The sequence below is a fragment of the Podarcis cretensis genome, assembly GCF_951804945.1.
Source record: "Podarcis cretensis genome assembly, chromosome: 12".
Classification (NCBI taxonomy): Eukaryota; Metazoa; Chordata; class Lepidosauria; order Squamata; family Lacertidae; genus Podarcis; species Podarcis cretensis.
Genome location: NC_137181.1, coordinates 7,162,175 through 7,177,418, shown reverse-complemented (window position 1 = coordinate 7,177,418; position 15,244 = coordinate 7,162,175). Strand labels below are relative to the sequence as shown.

The window sequence follows — 15,244 nt, the reverse complement described above, 5'->3', positions numbered from 1 at the left end:
CTCGCAGGGAGGGAACCGCCAGAAGGCCCTCGGCGCTGGACCTCAGTGTCCAGGCAGAATGATGGGGGTGGAGACGCTCCTTCAGGTATACTGGACCGAGGCCGTTTAGGGCTTTCAAGGTCAGCACCGACACTTTGAATTGTGCTCGGAAACGTACTGGGAGCAAATGCAGATCTCTCAGAACCGGTGTTATATGGTCCCGGCGGCCACTCCCAGTCACCAGTCTAGCTGCCGCATTCTGGATTAGTTGCAGTTTCCGGGTCACCTTCAAAGGTAGCCCCACGTAGACCGCATTGCAGTAGTCCAAGCGAGAGATCCATCTCAGTGGTGGACTTGACCAGATTGTCCACACACCGTTCGGCTCTATTTGCGGTTCTGCAATGCTTCCCCGGTGCTTCTGTGTTCTTTCTGCCTGGAGGGGCACTTATTCTTTAGCACAAGAAAAATACGAACCCACCCCCACCCTGAAAAAAAGAGAAAAAGCTTGTGGCACAAAATTATACTGGATTTCAGTGGGAAGTCAAAGGGCATGAGCTGATGGGGAACAAAGCTGTCGCCTAAACCTTCGCAGCGGCAGGCAGAATCGAAAGTGTGTTTGCATATATCTGCCTCAATACCCTTATAAGAGCCTAAGATGAGCTGGATCAGGCCAATGGCACATCTAGTTCGGCATCCTGGCTACATTTGAGCCTTTTGGGAGGCTCATTTCTTTGAATTTGCCTTCTTTCACTGGATGAAAGCTTGAATATTATTGCGTTACCAGAGCTCTGAATCTTTTCCATTTTCGTTTCTGTTTATTCACGTTATTTCATATGTTGTGGTACCTCTGGTTAAGAACTTAATTCATTCCGGAATTAACCTGAAACTGTTCTTAACCTGAGATACCACTTTATCTAATGGGGCCTCCCGCTGCCACCGTGCAATTTCTGTTCTCATCCTGAGGTAAAGTTCTTAATCCGAGGTACTACTTCCGGGTTAGCGGAGTCTGTAACCCAAAGCGTTTGTAACCCGAGGTACCACTGTATATATCCCACCTTTCTTTCGAGGAACTCAAGGCAGCCTACAGAGTTCTCCTCTTTCCCATTTTATCCTTTCAGCAACCCTTTGACATAAGTTAGGCTGAGAGTAAATATCTCTCCAACGGTCCCCCAGCTAGCTTCATGGCTGAGTGGGGATTCAAACCCGGGTCTCCCAGGCCCTGGTCCAGCACTCTAACTGCTGCACCACACTGGCTCTCAATATGTTTTGTTTATATGTTTATTTATAAAATCATCTCTCTGCCTGGTTCTCAGGAGTCTATCCAGGCCACACCCCTTATCAGGCCACACCCACACCCTGCCTTGCACCCTCGTTGGCTGTTTTTGCCTAGCTATAATGCACCCTTGTCCTCTGATAGAGCTTCAAGCCTGCCTGGATGGACAACAGAGAGGGAGGTGGAAGCAAATTAGCATTTGTTGCTCCACCCACTTTGGCTTATGGCTCCGCCCACCCTGGCATGTGGCCCCAAGAAGCTTGCCCAGGAGAGAATGTGGCCCTCAGCTGCAGAAGAAGAGAAGGCTCTCTGCCCTTGTTTTATAGGACAAGTGGAAAAATGGAGATGTCCTCTCCTCTGGCCCAACTGACTCAAAGTCCCATTCTCTTGGCCTTGACTGGACAGAAAGAGTTACCTCTGGAGCTTTCGAAGATCTCCTGTCCACTGTAAAAGATGGCACCTGCCACGACCAGAGCGTAGAGCCCCAGCTCGTAAGTGGGCAACTGCGCTTTAATGCCCATGTTGGAGGGTCGCTGCTGCCACAGAAGCCAACTCCAAGGAGATCCAGATCTGCAGAGGGAAGGAAGCAGGGGGAGATACCTTCACATTTCATGGAGTTGGTTGTGGGCTCCAAGGCATTGTGGGAGTTATTCTGGCCGCAGAGCTGTCTTCATTCATACATGCACAGGGTGAATATTCCTAGCACAATATTCAGCTGTCCCTAGTCTAATGGTTATTGGTGGCACTATGGGTTAAACCACAGAGCCTAGGGCTTGCCGATCGGAAGGTCGGCGGTTCGAATCCCCACAACGGGGTGAGCTCCCATTGCTCGGTCCCAGCTCCTGCCAACCTAGCAGTTCAAAAGCATGTCAAAGTGCAAGTAGATAAATAGGTACCACTCCAGCGGGAAGGTAAGCGGTGTTTCCGTGCGCTGCTCTGGTTCGCCAGAAGCTGCTTAGTCATGCTGGCCACATGACCCAGAAGCTGTACGCCGGCTCCCTCGGCCAATAAAGCGAGATGAGTGCCGCAACCCCAGAGTTGGTCACGACTGAACCCAGTGGTCAGGGGTCCCTTTACCTTTACCTTTTACATTATAATATATCCCTTATTAACACCATCCCATTGGTGGGTTGAGCAGACGAGACCAAGTGTCGGTCCAACAGTCAAGAAGGCGGTTTCTGGCCGAGCTGTAGAGGGAAGTGAGGGGTTGATGGGGGGCTTGTCAACTTGGGAAGGGAGCCCATCTAGGAGAAGGAAAACTCTGATCCTAAACCTCTTGTGATTATGCTCATTCGCAAGAAAGGCTTCAGGAGTAAACCCCAAAGAACAATTGATACCTGCAGCCTTGCCAGAAGCTGCTTAGTCATGCTGGCCACATGACCCGGAAGCTGTACGCCGGCTCCCTCGGCCAATAAAGCGAGATGAGCGCCGCAACCCCAGAGTTGTCTGCAACTGGACCTAATTGTCAGGGGTCCCTTTACCTTTACTTTACTACACCCACCCAGCCACCCCTTGGCCAGTTCCTGCACCCTTAACAGAAGCTTTTTCGGCCTTGGCCCCGATCTGGTGGAACTCTCTGTCACAAGAGACTAGGGCCCTGCGGGACTTGACATCTTTCCGCAGGGCTTGCAAGACAGAGCTGTTCGACCAGGCCTTGGGCCAAGGCACAGTCTGACGCCCTCTTTCTGTAATCCTCATAGAACTCTAGCCCGAGGGTTGCCATTAATTTGACTCTGAATTGATTTTAGAATGAATTGATTTTAGAATATGTTTCAATTAATTGATTGTGATTTTATGTAAACTGTGTTACTTTTACTGTTGTTAGCTGCTCTGAGCCCGGCTTCAGCTGGGGAGAGTGGAATATAAATAAAATGTTGTTGTTGTTGTTGTTGTTGTTGTTGTTGTTAGGCTGACATGCAAAAATTCAAGAAGTGAAGTTTTTTCCAGCAGAAAGATAAATAGTGGGGGGGTATTCCACTCCAACTTATTTTTGTGCATGTATATATGTTTGTAGATAGTGTGCATTCTACACACAATGCACTGTGAACTACCACCTATACACTCCCAGCTAAGATATCATCCTACCCACAACTGTATCAGGCCTCGAACTCGCTGCTATCAGCTGCCCACAGTAGCCCCGGCTGCTATTATCTTCCCATGGGTCATATTCCCACAGAGTTAATAACTTAATGGAAGCCCACACCCACCCAAGCCCTCAAGCAGACAGGCAACCTCCCAAAGTATGACCAAGCAGATGTTGTTCTTGAGGTGTCCTACAAACTTCATGCACCCAAGGGAGCCAGCCCTGTTGGGTTCTGCTCATTCTTTGGACTGAACAGCACAGTCAGCGCAGAAAGGAATAGAAAGGAATAACATGGGAGTGACTCCAGAGCAGAACTGGCCCTGGACTGCAAAAAGCAACGATATTGGTGATCAGGGCCGGCCCGCCCATGAGACAGACTGAGGCAGCTGCCTCAGGTGGCGAAATCTCAAGGGGAGGCCCCTGCCACCAGCATTGGAAAAGCAAGGAGAAGCAGCAATGGCTTCCAGGCAGATCTTGAGGCGCTATAGTAAGATCTCACTACCACTTCTCCAGGTCTGAGCCTAGTAAGTGAGGTTTCAGCAGGTGTGGGGCAGCAGGGGGGGAAATGGCAAATGGGATGGGCCACCCCTGCTGATGAATGCGGCTCAGAATGGGAATCACTACCTTCTTGAGCCCGTAGTTATTTTTTAGGATATTTAAAAATAAATAAATTATAAGTTGTGTGTACCATGTTTCTCAATTTGATCCTTTTACATGGTTTTGTATGTGTTGTGGAATTTTGTGCATGGTGATTTGCTGTTTTTTTTAATTGATTATACGTTGGCAATTCTTTATTTCAATTGATAAGTGTAAACTGTTTAATTATTATTTGCCATCCTTTAATTTTACTGTTTACTATTAGACTCTAATGGATTATTGAATGTTGCTTTATTTGATATGTTGTTTATTTTAAAGTTATTGTGATTTATTTTATATATAGTGGTACCTCGGTTTAAGAACAGCCCTGTTTACGAACTACTCGGTATATGAACTCTGCAAAACCGGAAGTAGTGTTCCGGTTAGCGAAATTTACCTTGGTCTATGAACGGAATCCGAACGGGGAAGGGCACTGGTGGCAGGAAGCCTCATTAGGGAAAGTGCACCTCAGTTTAAGAACAGCTTTGGTTTAATAACGGACTTCTGGAATGGATTAAGTTCGTAAACTGAGGTACCACTGTATATTGAATCAGATTGTTTTTAATGTTTGATTTCTATGATGTTTTATATGTATTGGAAACCGCCCAGAGTGTCTGGGGCAACCCAGCCAGATGGGCAGGGTATAACTATATTATATAGTAGTAGTAGTAGTAGTATTTGCACACTAAGCAGCTGCCTTCTAGTACAGTGACATCTGTTAGAATTCCTGCTCCATGACTGCAGTCATGGGATTGTTGTCTATCACATGACGGTGTATGTTTTGACTCCACAGAGTGGGAAGTGACAGAGACAGGATGTTTGTGTTACTGTGTTCCTTGAAGTGGGACTATTGTCCTTTGTTCTTTTTCTCTTTGCTGTCTGATGCTAGAGAGAGAGGGAGCCATGTTGCAGTGCTCCGTGTGTGCTTATATGCAAATAAAGTAGATTAGCCAAAATGCTGAGTTGCTGAGGTCTGTTACGCAACTGCGAAGACTCTGCAGATCCCTAAGTGTGCCTGTGTCTGTTGGCATCGGTCACTGTGATGTTCGGGCAGAAGAAAGCTTTTGAAGCTCCCGAACGAATGACCAGGAGGGAGAGAACATGCCAGTCGGGTATGTGTCTCTGCCAGGGTCCTACTCAAGTGTAGGGATAAGCTCTCCTGCCAGCCAGGGCAGCTCTTTGTACTGTATGATTGCATCTTAGGTGCGTTTAACTTTCATGATTTCAACCATAAGCAGCTGAAGGCAGACTGGTTTAAATTGTGTGTGTGAAATCTAAAGAAATAAGAGATCTTAAATGTTCTTCATGTGCCAGGCTCACTTGAGGTTGTTGTTGTTGTTGTTTAGTCATTTAGTCGTGTCCGACTCTTTGTGACCCCATGGACCAGAGCATGCCAGGCACTCCTGTCTTCCACTGCCTCCTGCAGTTTGGTCAAACTCATGCTGGTAGCTTTGAGAACACTGTCCAACCATCTCGTCCTCTGTCGTCCCCTTCTCCTTGTGCCCTCCATCTTTCCCAACATCAGGGTCTTTTCCAGGGAGTCTTCTATTCTCATGAGGTGGCCAAAGTCTTGGAGCCTCAGCTTCAGGATCTGTCCTTCCAGTGAGCACTCAGGGCTGATTTCCTTCAGAATGGATAGGTTTGTTCTTCTTGCAGTCCATGGGACTCTCAAGTGTCTCCTCCAGCACCAGAATTCAAAAGCATAGATTCTTCAGCGATCAGCCTTCTTTATGGTCCAGCTCTCACTTCCGTACATCACTACTGACACTTGAGGTTACTCAGCACGTAAAGAGCTATTAAGTTCTCCACCCTTGCGGGGCGCCTGCTCAGTGTGCCGCCTCTCATGTGAGCCCCCCAGAACCTGCCCTCTATGCGCTGGGTAGCTGGAGCAAGGAAGAGGGCAAGGTGACCTTGGCTCTAGGAACAGGGGGTGAGGTTTTCTCCCTTCCATACATCACCTGCAAGGACAGTTCCAAGGGATTGGGAATCCGCAATTTTCGCGCACACACAGAACCCTAGGATCCAAACCACCCATGTAAGATTCACTTGTACTGTCCATGGGGAAATGTGTCATTCTTTTGCCGCCAGCAGCAAAATGTCTTAGGCTAGCCCTGGGGTAGGGGAGGAGAGAATCCCATAATAATCAGTGCCGGATTTACGTATAAGCTAAACAAGCTATAGCTTAGGGCCCCACTCTCTTCGGGCCCCCAAAAAAATTTAAAGGGGAAAAAACTGGATGTACATTTCCAAAATATAAGATTAAATAAAATAAACCCTACATACAGCAACTGTGTTTTGTGTTGTATAGGCTCCTATGATGTAAATCATGGGCCCCGCCTGCTAGCCTGCTCCCTAATTTTTTAAAAAAATAATATTTATTACTTTTAAAGCTTACAAAAAAGAAAAGGAAGAAAGAAGACAAAATAAAAAAGAGAAAAAACAATACCATACACAAACAATACAAAACACAACCTTAACACATTAAACTAACACAATAAACTAAACCAAACCAAACAAAAACAATTTAAAAACATACATCATACCTTTTCCATATTCTATCTTTCATTCCCTTGTATCATTGACCTCCTCTCACCTCCCTCTTTGTATTCCACTTCCATTAATTGTTTCAGCAATTCCTTTCCATCTTTCTCTATTTTCTATCATATAAATGTCTTAACATATTTTTAATCTTATTTCCATTAAAATTAGTATACTTATTTAAACTTAACTCCTTATAGCATTTCAGCTAAAGCCATAAAATTTCCTTCCAACATTTTTCTATCACTCATTAATTTTACAATATTTCTATATATAGACTTTAAATTTCCAATCTTCTTCCACCATCTCCTCTCCCCAGTCTCGAGACTAGCCTGCTCCCTAATTTATCACTGGTTTAGATACCTATTACGTCCATAAATTACAAAAAAAGTGGCAATTTGTTGTCGACAAAGGACAGCTGGACATAGAAAGGGCCCCATTACCTTCAGTAGCTTAGGGCCTCATCAAACCTAAATTCAGTCATAATAGTAATAATAATAATAATAATAATAATAATAATAATAACAACAACAACAACCCAGATCCTATAGCTTCTAACATCAGCCGGGCATTCTGAAATCTACATGCTACTGATTTCAGTGGGATACAAGAAGGGATGGGGAACCCACGGCCCTCCAGATGTTCCTGAACTCCAATTTGCATCAGCCCCAGCCAGCAGGACCAGTGGTTTGACTTTGGAATGATGGGAGGTGTAGTTTGGGAACACCTGGAGCCCCACATCCTCCATCCCTGGGATGGAGCCATGCGCTCGGTTCTTTGACTGAACTCAATGCTGCTACTTAAGGGTGCTTTAACTTCTGGCTGGATCGGGGCCATAATTTTTTTTAGCAGGCCCTTGCAACCATGTACACAACTTTTTGTCATGCCTTCACGGATATGGTATATTGTAGTGTGCAGAGGATGCAGCTGGAATAATAATAATAATAATAATAATAATAATAATAATAATAATAATAATAATTTATTATTTATACCCTGCCCATCTGGCTGAGTTTCCCCAGCCACTCTGGGCGGCTCCCAATCGAGTGTTAAAAATAATACAGCATCAAATATTAAAAACTTCCCTAAACAGGGCTGCCTTCAGATGTCTTTTAAAGATAGGAAAGCTGCTTATTTCCTTCACATCTGAAGGGAGGGCGTTCCACAGGGCGGGCACCACTACCAAGAAGGCCCTCTGTCTGGTAACCTCACTTTTCACAATGAGGGAACCGCCAGAAGGCTCTCGGTGCTGGATTTCAGTGTCTGGGCTGAATGATGGGGGTGGAGATGCTCCTTCAGGTATATTGGGCCAGGGCCATTTAGGGCTTTAAAGGTCAACACCAACACTTTGAATTGTGCTCGGAAATGTACTGGGAGCCAATGCAGATCTCTCAGGATTGGTGTTATGTGGTCTCGGTGGCCGCTCCCAGTTACCAGTCTAGCTGCCACATTCTGGATTAATTGCAATTTCCAGGTCACCTTGAAAGGTAGCCCCACGTAGAGCGCATTGCAGTAGTCCAAGCAGGAAATAACCAGAGTATGCACCACTCTGGCGAGACAGTCCACAGGCAGGTAGGGTCTCAGCCACGTACCAGATGGAGCTGGGAGACAGCCGTCCTGGACACAGAATTGACCTGCGCCTCCATGGACTGCTGTGAGTCCAGAATGACTCCCAGACTGCACACCTGGTCGTTCAGGGGCACAGTTACCCCATTCAGGACCAGGGAGTCCCCCACACCCGCCCACCTCCTGTCCCCCCAAAACAATACTTCTGTCTTGTCAGGATTCAACCTCAATCTGTTAACAGGAAACACACAATGGTTAGAGCTACCGGTTGTTGTAGCTCCTAGTCTTTACGGTTAATTTCTGCTTCTGCATAGGGGTTACCATCAGGGAATATCTTTGAAGCAGGGAAGGTCCCTGCTTAGCAGAACTACAGCCCCTCCAAGTGTCCCTATTATCCAGAGACAGTCCAGGATTTACAGAAGCCGTCCCGGTTTCTGATCCTGGAATGTCCCACTTTTCCTTAGGATGTCTCTATTTTTGCCGGAGAAATTTTGGAGGGTATGGAATTATGTGGCCCCTGAGCCGAGGAGATAAGTAACTATACAACTTTTAGAAGACATCTGAAGGCAGCCCTGTATAGGGAAGTTTTGTAATGTTTAGTGCTTTATTATGTTTTTATATATGTTGGAAGCCGCCCAGAGTGGCTGGCGCAACCCTGTCAGATATGTGGAGTCATAGTAGCAGTAGTAAAGGTAAAGGGACCCCTGACCATTAGGTCCAGTCGCCGTCGCCGTAATAATAATAATAATAATAATAATAATAATAATAATAATAATACTACAGTGGGTGCTCAGGTTGCGAATGTGATCTGTGCAGGATGCACATTCGCAACCCGCAGTGTTCGCAACCCATGCCTGCGCGTGTGCGGGTTGCAATTCAGCACTTCTTTTTTTTATAATAATTTTTATTAAGAGTTTTGTTGATACAATAGAGAAAAGACAGAATAAACAGAAAATAAACATAAGAAAAAACAAGCATAAAATTTAACATCTTGCAGTACCCATCTTTTCTTCATCCTTTGGACTTCCTCACATCTCACGCTCCTGCGTTCCAAGTTTATAATGCTTTAGCCAGCAGCTTATCACCTTATTTCAATTCTTATTGAACACAATTCCAATATTTTGTCCCTAATTTTGAATTTTTTTATCTAGGTCTTAAATATCTAATTTTAAACACAATGTTTATTCAAAATTTATTTTTCTCATAAAATTCACTCATTCTCATAATATCTATCAACTAACTTAATGGGCCCTGTTAATCAAATCTGTCATCCTTCCTAGCACTCATATAGTTTACAATGTTTTTGTAGATAATCCTTAAATTTCTTCCAATCCTCTTCCACGGCTTCCTCTCCCAGGTCTCGAATTCTGCCGGTCATTTCTGCAAGCTCCATATAGTCGCAATTCAGCACTTCTGCACATGCGCAAAGGGCGGTTTAGCGCTTCTGCACATGCTCGACTGCCGAAACCTGGAAGTAACCCATTCTGGTACTTCCGGGTTTCGGTGGTCCGCAACCCGAAAAAACACAACCTGAAGCATTTGTAACCTGAGGTATGACTGTATTGAAATTGTAATTTCATCAGAGGAAAACTTGAGGGTGTGGAACAAGTTAGAAGGTGCCCTCAATGCAACAATTTTAAAGTCAAATGATTCTGTCCAAAGAGGGCTAACCCGCCCCCCCCCCACTGCCTGCACAGACACATATACGGCCCCAGTAAGGTCAGAGGTCAGAATGACCTAATTGCAGCCCTGGCTCTGCATCAATTAAAAAAAACAACAACCCAAGGTCCTTTGGTCCTGGAAGAAACAACCAGGTGTGTTAATTCTACTGGCTCTATCCTGCATCGATTACGCCAAATGTTTTTTTAAAGGGAAGCTGCATTATTGATCACAGTGGTGAGGGAGGGAGACAGTTAATGGAGCCGTGGACTTAAATAGCATAAGGCAGGCAATGGCACTGTAGCCGGGGTGAGGCGGGGCGGGGAGGGAAATCATCTGCAAAGCAGCCGTACTGTCCAATTTTAGCTTAGTAATTGCTCTATCTGCAGCCGGCGGTGCAATGTGATAGCAGAGGCTATCGTTTTCCTGGGGCAGCCTCTGACAGGCGCTCGGAGATGCACTGAGCGTGGAAGTTTCACGGCCCTTTCAAATGAGCTTTCTTTGCCTGACTCTTTTGTTGTTGTTGTTGTTGCTCCAGTGAACACACCTGCATGTGACATCCCAAGAACCTCTCAATGTTGCAATGCCAGTATATCAATATCGAAGCTTCTGCACCGTGGACATATGCCATGGCCAGAAGTGGTTCCCTCTGACTTGCCTTCCGCACACCTCTCTCCTTCCAGCTGAGCGCACATGCCGTTTAACCCTTCGCTAGCCGGCAGCTGTGCCACTAGCGAATCCCACACAGAAGCAGCAGCGGCGATGGCTGCAGGGGACAACCGGCTGGCAACTTAAACCACACGCCAGATTTTGCCCTACCCAAACCCCCTTGGCAGCATGCAGATTCCCCTCTCACTGACCTTGAGAAACAAGCTGGCCGAGTTCAGCACCACCACCGGCCGGGAGAATAAAGGGGAGGTCTGGGATAAGAGGAAGCAGAGGATGAGGCCGGGGTAACCTCTGTTTGAAAGTCCCAAGTTTAGATAGACATGAATGAAGGAGAGAGAGAGATAAAAAAAGTTCTTCTGTAAAAAGCACCTGGTCCAGTGGTTTTTGTTTGTGTGTTTTAAAGGAGTGATCGGCCGGTGGGTGCCCCCCCTCCTTGGCAGGTCCCTGGTGTCAGTTTAGCAAAGAGTGGAAGGTGGCCGGTTGCAGATATTTTTATTTTGGAGGACCACTGCAGAGAGAGGGGCTGGCCCAGGAGCTGCCTGTCAAAAGGACTGCTGAAGACAGCCCAATACAGCAGCAGGAGCAGGAGCGGGAGCAGCCAAAGTTAATTCAGGACAATGTGAGAGAGGAGGACAGAGGAGCAAGGCGAAGCCAGCAGCCCCAAGGTGCACAGATATCGGCTCGCTCACAGCGCTGCTACCTGGCTGCTGCTGCTGCTGCTGCTGCTGCTGCAAGTCCTGGGCCAGCAGGATTGAGTTGCTTCCCCGGGGTGCGCTTTGCTGCTGCCCGTAAGTGTCGGAGGGCAGCTCTGGCGCAGTAAATCAGGGCCACTCAACACCATCCCTGAATATGCAGCTAGGGAAATGCAGGAGGGAGCTTGTCTCCAGCGTGACTGTCATTATTTTGCAGGAGGGGCTCAGGCGCATATGCCAGAACCTTAGCCATGTGCAGCTGAATTGGAAAAGGGCTTTGCTGTGCTAGCGCAACGAATCCACTTTACAATAAACCTAAGGGCTTTTTGTGGTTCACAAATGCACCGAAGCAGGATGCACTGCAGGAGGAATGGTTCAGTGTCTCCCCATTAACTAAACGGAAGAATTTATGTTATTTTATTCATTAATATCCCACCTCCTCTCCCCCCCTCGTCTGGGGCTCAAGGCGGCTTACGCAGATTAATAATAATAATAATAATAATAATAATAATAAAAAATTGTATTTATAGCCCCACCCTCCCTGGCCAGAGCTGGGCTCAGGGCAGCTAACACCAGTAAAATTACAGTAAAAACATAATGGGGGACCAATTTAAAATACAGGTTAAAATGCAATTTAAAATGCAGCCTCATTTTAAAAGTAGCCCATAGATCAAAACCATAAGGGGAGGGAAACATAAGGGTCAGACTGAGTCCACACCAAAGGCCAGGCGGAACAGCTCTGTCTTGCAGGCCCTGCGGAAAGATGTCAAGTCCCGCAGGGCCCTAGTCTCTTGTGCCAGAGTGTTCCACCAAGTCAGGGCCAGTACTGAAAAGGCCCTGGCCCTAGTTGAGACCAATCTAACCACCTTGCAACCTGGGACCTCCAAAGTGTTGTCATTTGTGGACCTTAAGGTCCTCTGCAGGGCATACCAGGAGAGGCAGTCCCGTAGGTACGAGGGTCCTAGGCCGCACGTGAAACAAGCTAGTGAAACAAGCTAAGAAACACAGAGAAGACCATCATTAAAATGTCATTAAACACTGATAGAATTGAAATAGTATGAAAAAAGATCCGTTAGAAACGCAGACAATAAGAATAACGGCATGACAGCACCAGCCCTTTCCTAAAAAAGGAAAACGTCAGTTTCCAAAGGCCTGTTGGCAAAGAAAGATCTTCACCTGCTGGCAGAAGGACAGAAAGGAGGGAGCCAGCCTAGCTTCTCCAAAGTCTGGGAGCAGCCACCACAGCGTGGCTGTGAGAGTGGTGGAACTGAAAGCAAGGTCTCCCCCAGAGATCTCAGAGCCTGGGCAGGTTTGTATGAGGAAATAGGAACTTTCAGATAGTCTCCTAACAACTCTCAGCACCCTTTACAAACTACACTTCCCATGATTCCTTTAGGAGAAGCCATGGGTGTTTAAAGTGGTATTACAGTGCTTTAAAGGGCGCTGTGGGTTAAACCACTGAGCCTCTTGGGCTTGCCGATCAGAAGGTCGGTGGTTCGAATCCCTGTGACGGGGTGAGCTCCTGTTGCGCGGTCCCTGCTCCTGCCAACCTAGCAGTTCGAAAGCACGTCAAAGTGCAAGTAGATAAATAGGTACCACTCCAGTGGGAAGGTAAACGGCATTTCCGTGCGCTGCTCTGGTTCGCCAGAAGCGGCTTAGTCGTGTTGGCCACCAGAAGCTGTATGCCGGCTCCCTCGGCCAATAAAGCGAGATGAGCGCCGCAACCCCAGAGTCGGCCACGACTGGACCTAATGGTCAGGGGTCCCTTTACCTTTACCTTTACCTTTACCTTTACCTTTACCTTTACCTTTACCTTTACCTGCTTTAAAAGCATGGGGTGAATGTGCTCATAGCTTTGTGGGAGAAAATGAAGCTTCGCAAAGTTCAGCTTTGTGGATGAATGCTGAATCAAGAGGTCATCCGGTGGAGCCTTGACATACGATATATAAAATCTACTAGATCTACTAAAAACATACAGTCACAACAAAAACGGCATGGCGCTAGCCCTCTCATTAAAAGCAGTTGGTTCCCAAAAGTCTGTTGGGACAAGAAGGTCTTCTCCTGCCAGCAGAAGAACAGCAAGGAGAGAACCAGTCAGCTGCTCCAGGGAGGGAGTTCCAAAGTCTGGGAGCCACCACCAAGAAGGCCCTCTCCTGCGTCACCACCTAGCATGCCCTTGAGGGTGGCAGGACTTCCCCTGAATGTGCCCCTCAGGCTGCAAAAGGCTCTCCAGCCTTAGATTTATTTCTGAGCTATGGCTTTTAGACACAGGAAGCCACTGACCTATTGTATCTAAACCAGTTTGGGACCTGGGTGGAAGAAAGGTGCAAAGGAGTAAAATTTAAACAATGCGCTTTGGAATGGGGAAACGGTGAGCACTTACCCTCAAGTTCCTGCTGTTGTTAAAGCTCCCCCAGGAAGAGAGAATGAAAACTCATTTCTCCTTCTGGTCCTTGGCTCTGCAGTGCAGCAAAGAGAGGCCTGGGGGGTGGCGAGGAACCCATGCAGGGACGTGAGCAAAATGGGCAGCAGAAAACTCTTGGCTCGCTCCCTCTGTCTTTCTGCCAGCCGAAGGCTGAGGTAGAAGCTGGTGCATAGCCTGAGTGAACCCAAAAGACTCTAAAGGTTCCAGCTTAAAGGGAAAGCGTGTAGTTTGTTTCTGATTGTTCAGAACAGCCTTCGCCCTCCCATCAAATCCCAGCCAGGATCCCCAAACATTTGGAGGAGGGCACCAGGTTTGGGGGGGGATGTGGGTGGTGCTGTGGTCTAAACCACAGAGCCTAGGACTTGCTGATCAGAAGGTTGGCGGTTCGAATCCCCACAACGGGGTGAGCTCCCGTTGCTCAGTCCCTGCTCCTGCCAACCTAGCAGTTCGAAAGCATGTCAAAGTGCAAGTAGATAAATAGGTAACACTCTGGCGGGAAGGTAAACGGCATTTCTGTGCTCTGCTCTGGTTCGCCAGAAGCGGCTTAGTCATGCTGGCCACATGACCCAGAAGCTGTACATCGGCTCCCTCGGACAATAAAGCGAGATGAGTGCCGCAACCCCAGAGACGTCCACGACTGGACCTAATGGTCAGGGGTCCCTTTACCTTTACCAGGTTGGGGGTGGCTTAGAAAAATTATAGCCTGCTTTTCTCATAAAGTGGCATATTATACCGTACTTTTCTATCTAACACTAGGTTTTGTTTTGGGTTTTTTGCTTTAAAATAAGGTTAAAAATCTGGAGGCGTCTTATACACGGATAGTGCATATGCCCATTTTCTAAATTTGGGGTCTCCAAAAGTAGAGGGCGTCTTATACATGGGGGGCGTCTTATACATGGGAAAATACAGTAACTACAACAAATGAAGCATCATCATCATCATCAACAACAACAATTTTTATTTATACTCCGCCCTCACCAGCCAAGACTGGGCTCAGGGCGGCTAACACCCGATATAAAACAATTGATCGAAATACAACTTAAAAAACAAGATTATAATACAATAGTAAAACATTAAAATGCAGCCTCCTTTCAGTGGAAACTCAAATCAAAAACTTTTGGGGGGATAAAAACGTCATGTCTTCACCAAGGCTCAGAATGAGCCTCTTCGTTTAAAATCTACAGCTAGGGATTATCCTACTGGAACATTTGTGAACATGAGAAATACTCTGCAGTTGGTATTTAGTGAAATGCAAGCTGCGGCTTATCTTGATGGATACCTTAACATGTTGATGGAATAAAAAGTTGTTGCATATGCTTTGCTCTGCAGATGAATTCATTTTTATACGCCATGAATATTAAAATGCGCAAAAATGGCGAGATGTGGTGGTACCTACTAAAGAGGATCAGCAGCTGAAATTGATGGAAAAGGCTGAATTGGCAAGTTTAACAGGTAAAATTAGAGAGCAGGATGAGGCTGACTTTAAGAAGGAGTGGGAAATGTTTGTAGACTGGTTTAAAAAAACTCTATTGTAAACTGGACTGTTTCAAGAAGTGGCAGAAAGATATATCTAAATTTGTCTGGCAGGGCAAAAAGCCCAGAATTAAGTTTAAGATACTTACCGATTCTAAAGAAAGAGGGGGGTTTGCCCTGCCGGACTTGAGACTGTACTATGAATCGGCAGCTTTCTGCTGGTTAAAAGATTGGCTACTTCTTGAGAACGC

At 46.5% G+C, this 15,244-nt stretch overlaps 1 protein-coding gene across 2 annotated transcripts in view; it reads right to left on the bottom strand.

Moving 5' to 3' along the window:
- The window catches only part of HHATL (hedgehog acyltransferase like), a 30,151-nt gene extending 19,233 nt beyond the window's left edge, over positions 1-10,918 (bottom strand). Inside the window, exons 1-3 of one of the 2 annotated variants that reach the window (XM_079946923.1) lie at positions 10,773-10,913; positions 10,595-10,654; positions 1,668-1,822 (exon numbers count right to left, since the gene is read on the bottom strand). In XM_079946923.1, coding sequence (XP_079803049.1) covers positions 1,668-1,773 — 106 coding nt within the window. In that variant the 5' untranslated portion in view covers positions 1,774-1,822; positions 10,595-10,654; positions 10,773-10,913. Of the gene's footprint in view, positions 1-1,667; positions 1,823-10,594 lie in introns of both variants that reach the window. The other variant, XM_079946924.1, reaches the window with a different exon arrangement.
- Between the last annotated feature and the right edge of the window lie 4,326 nt (positions 10,919-15,244).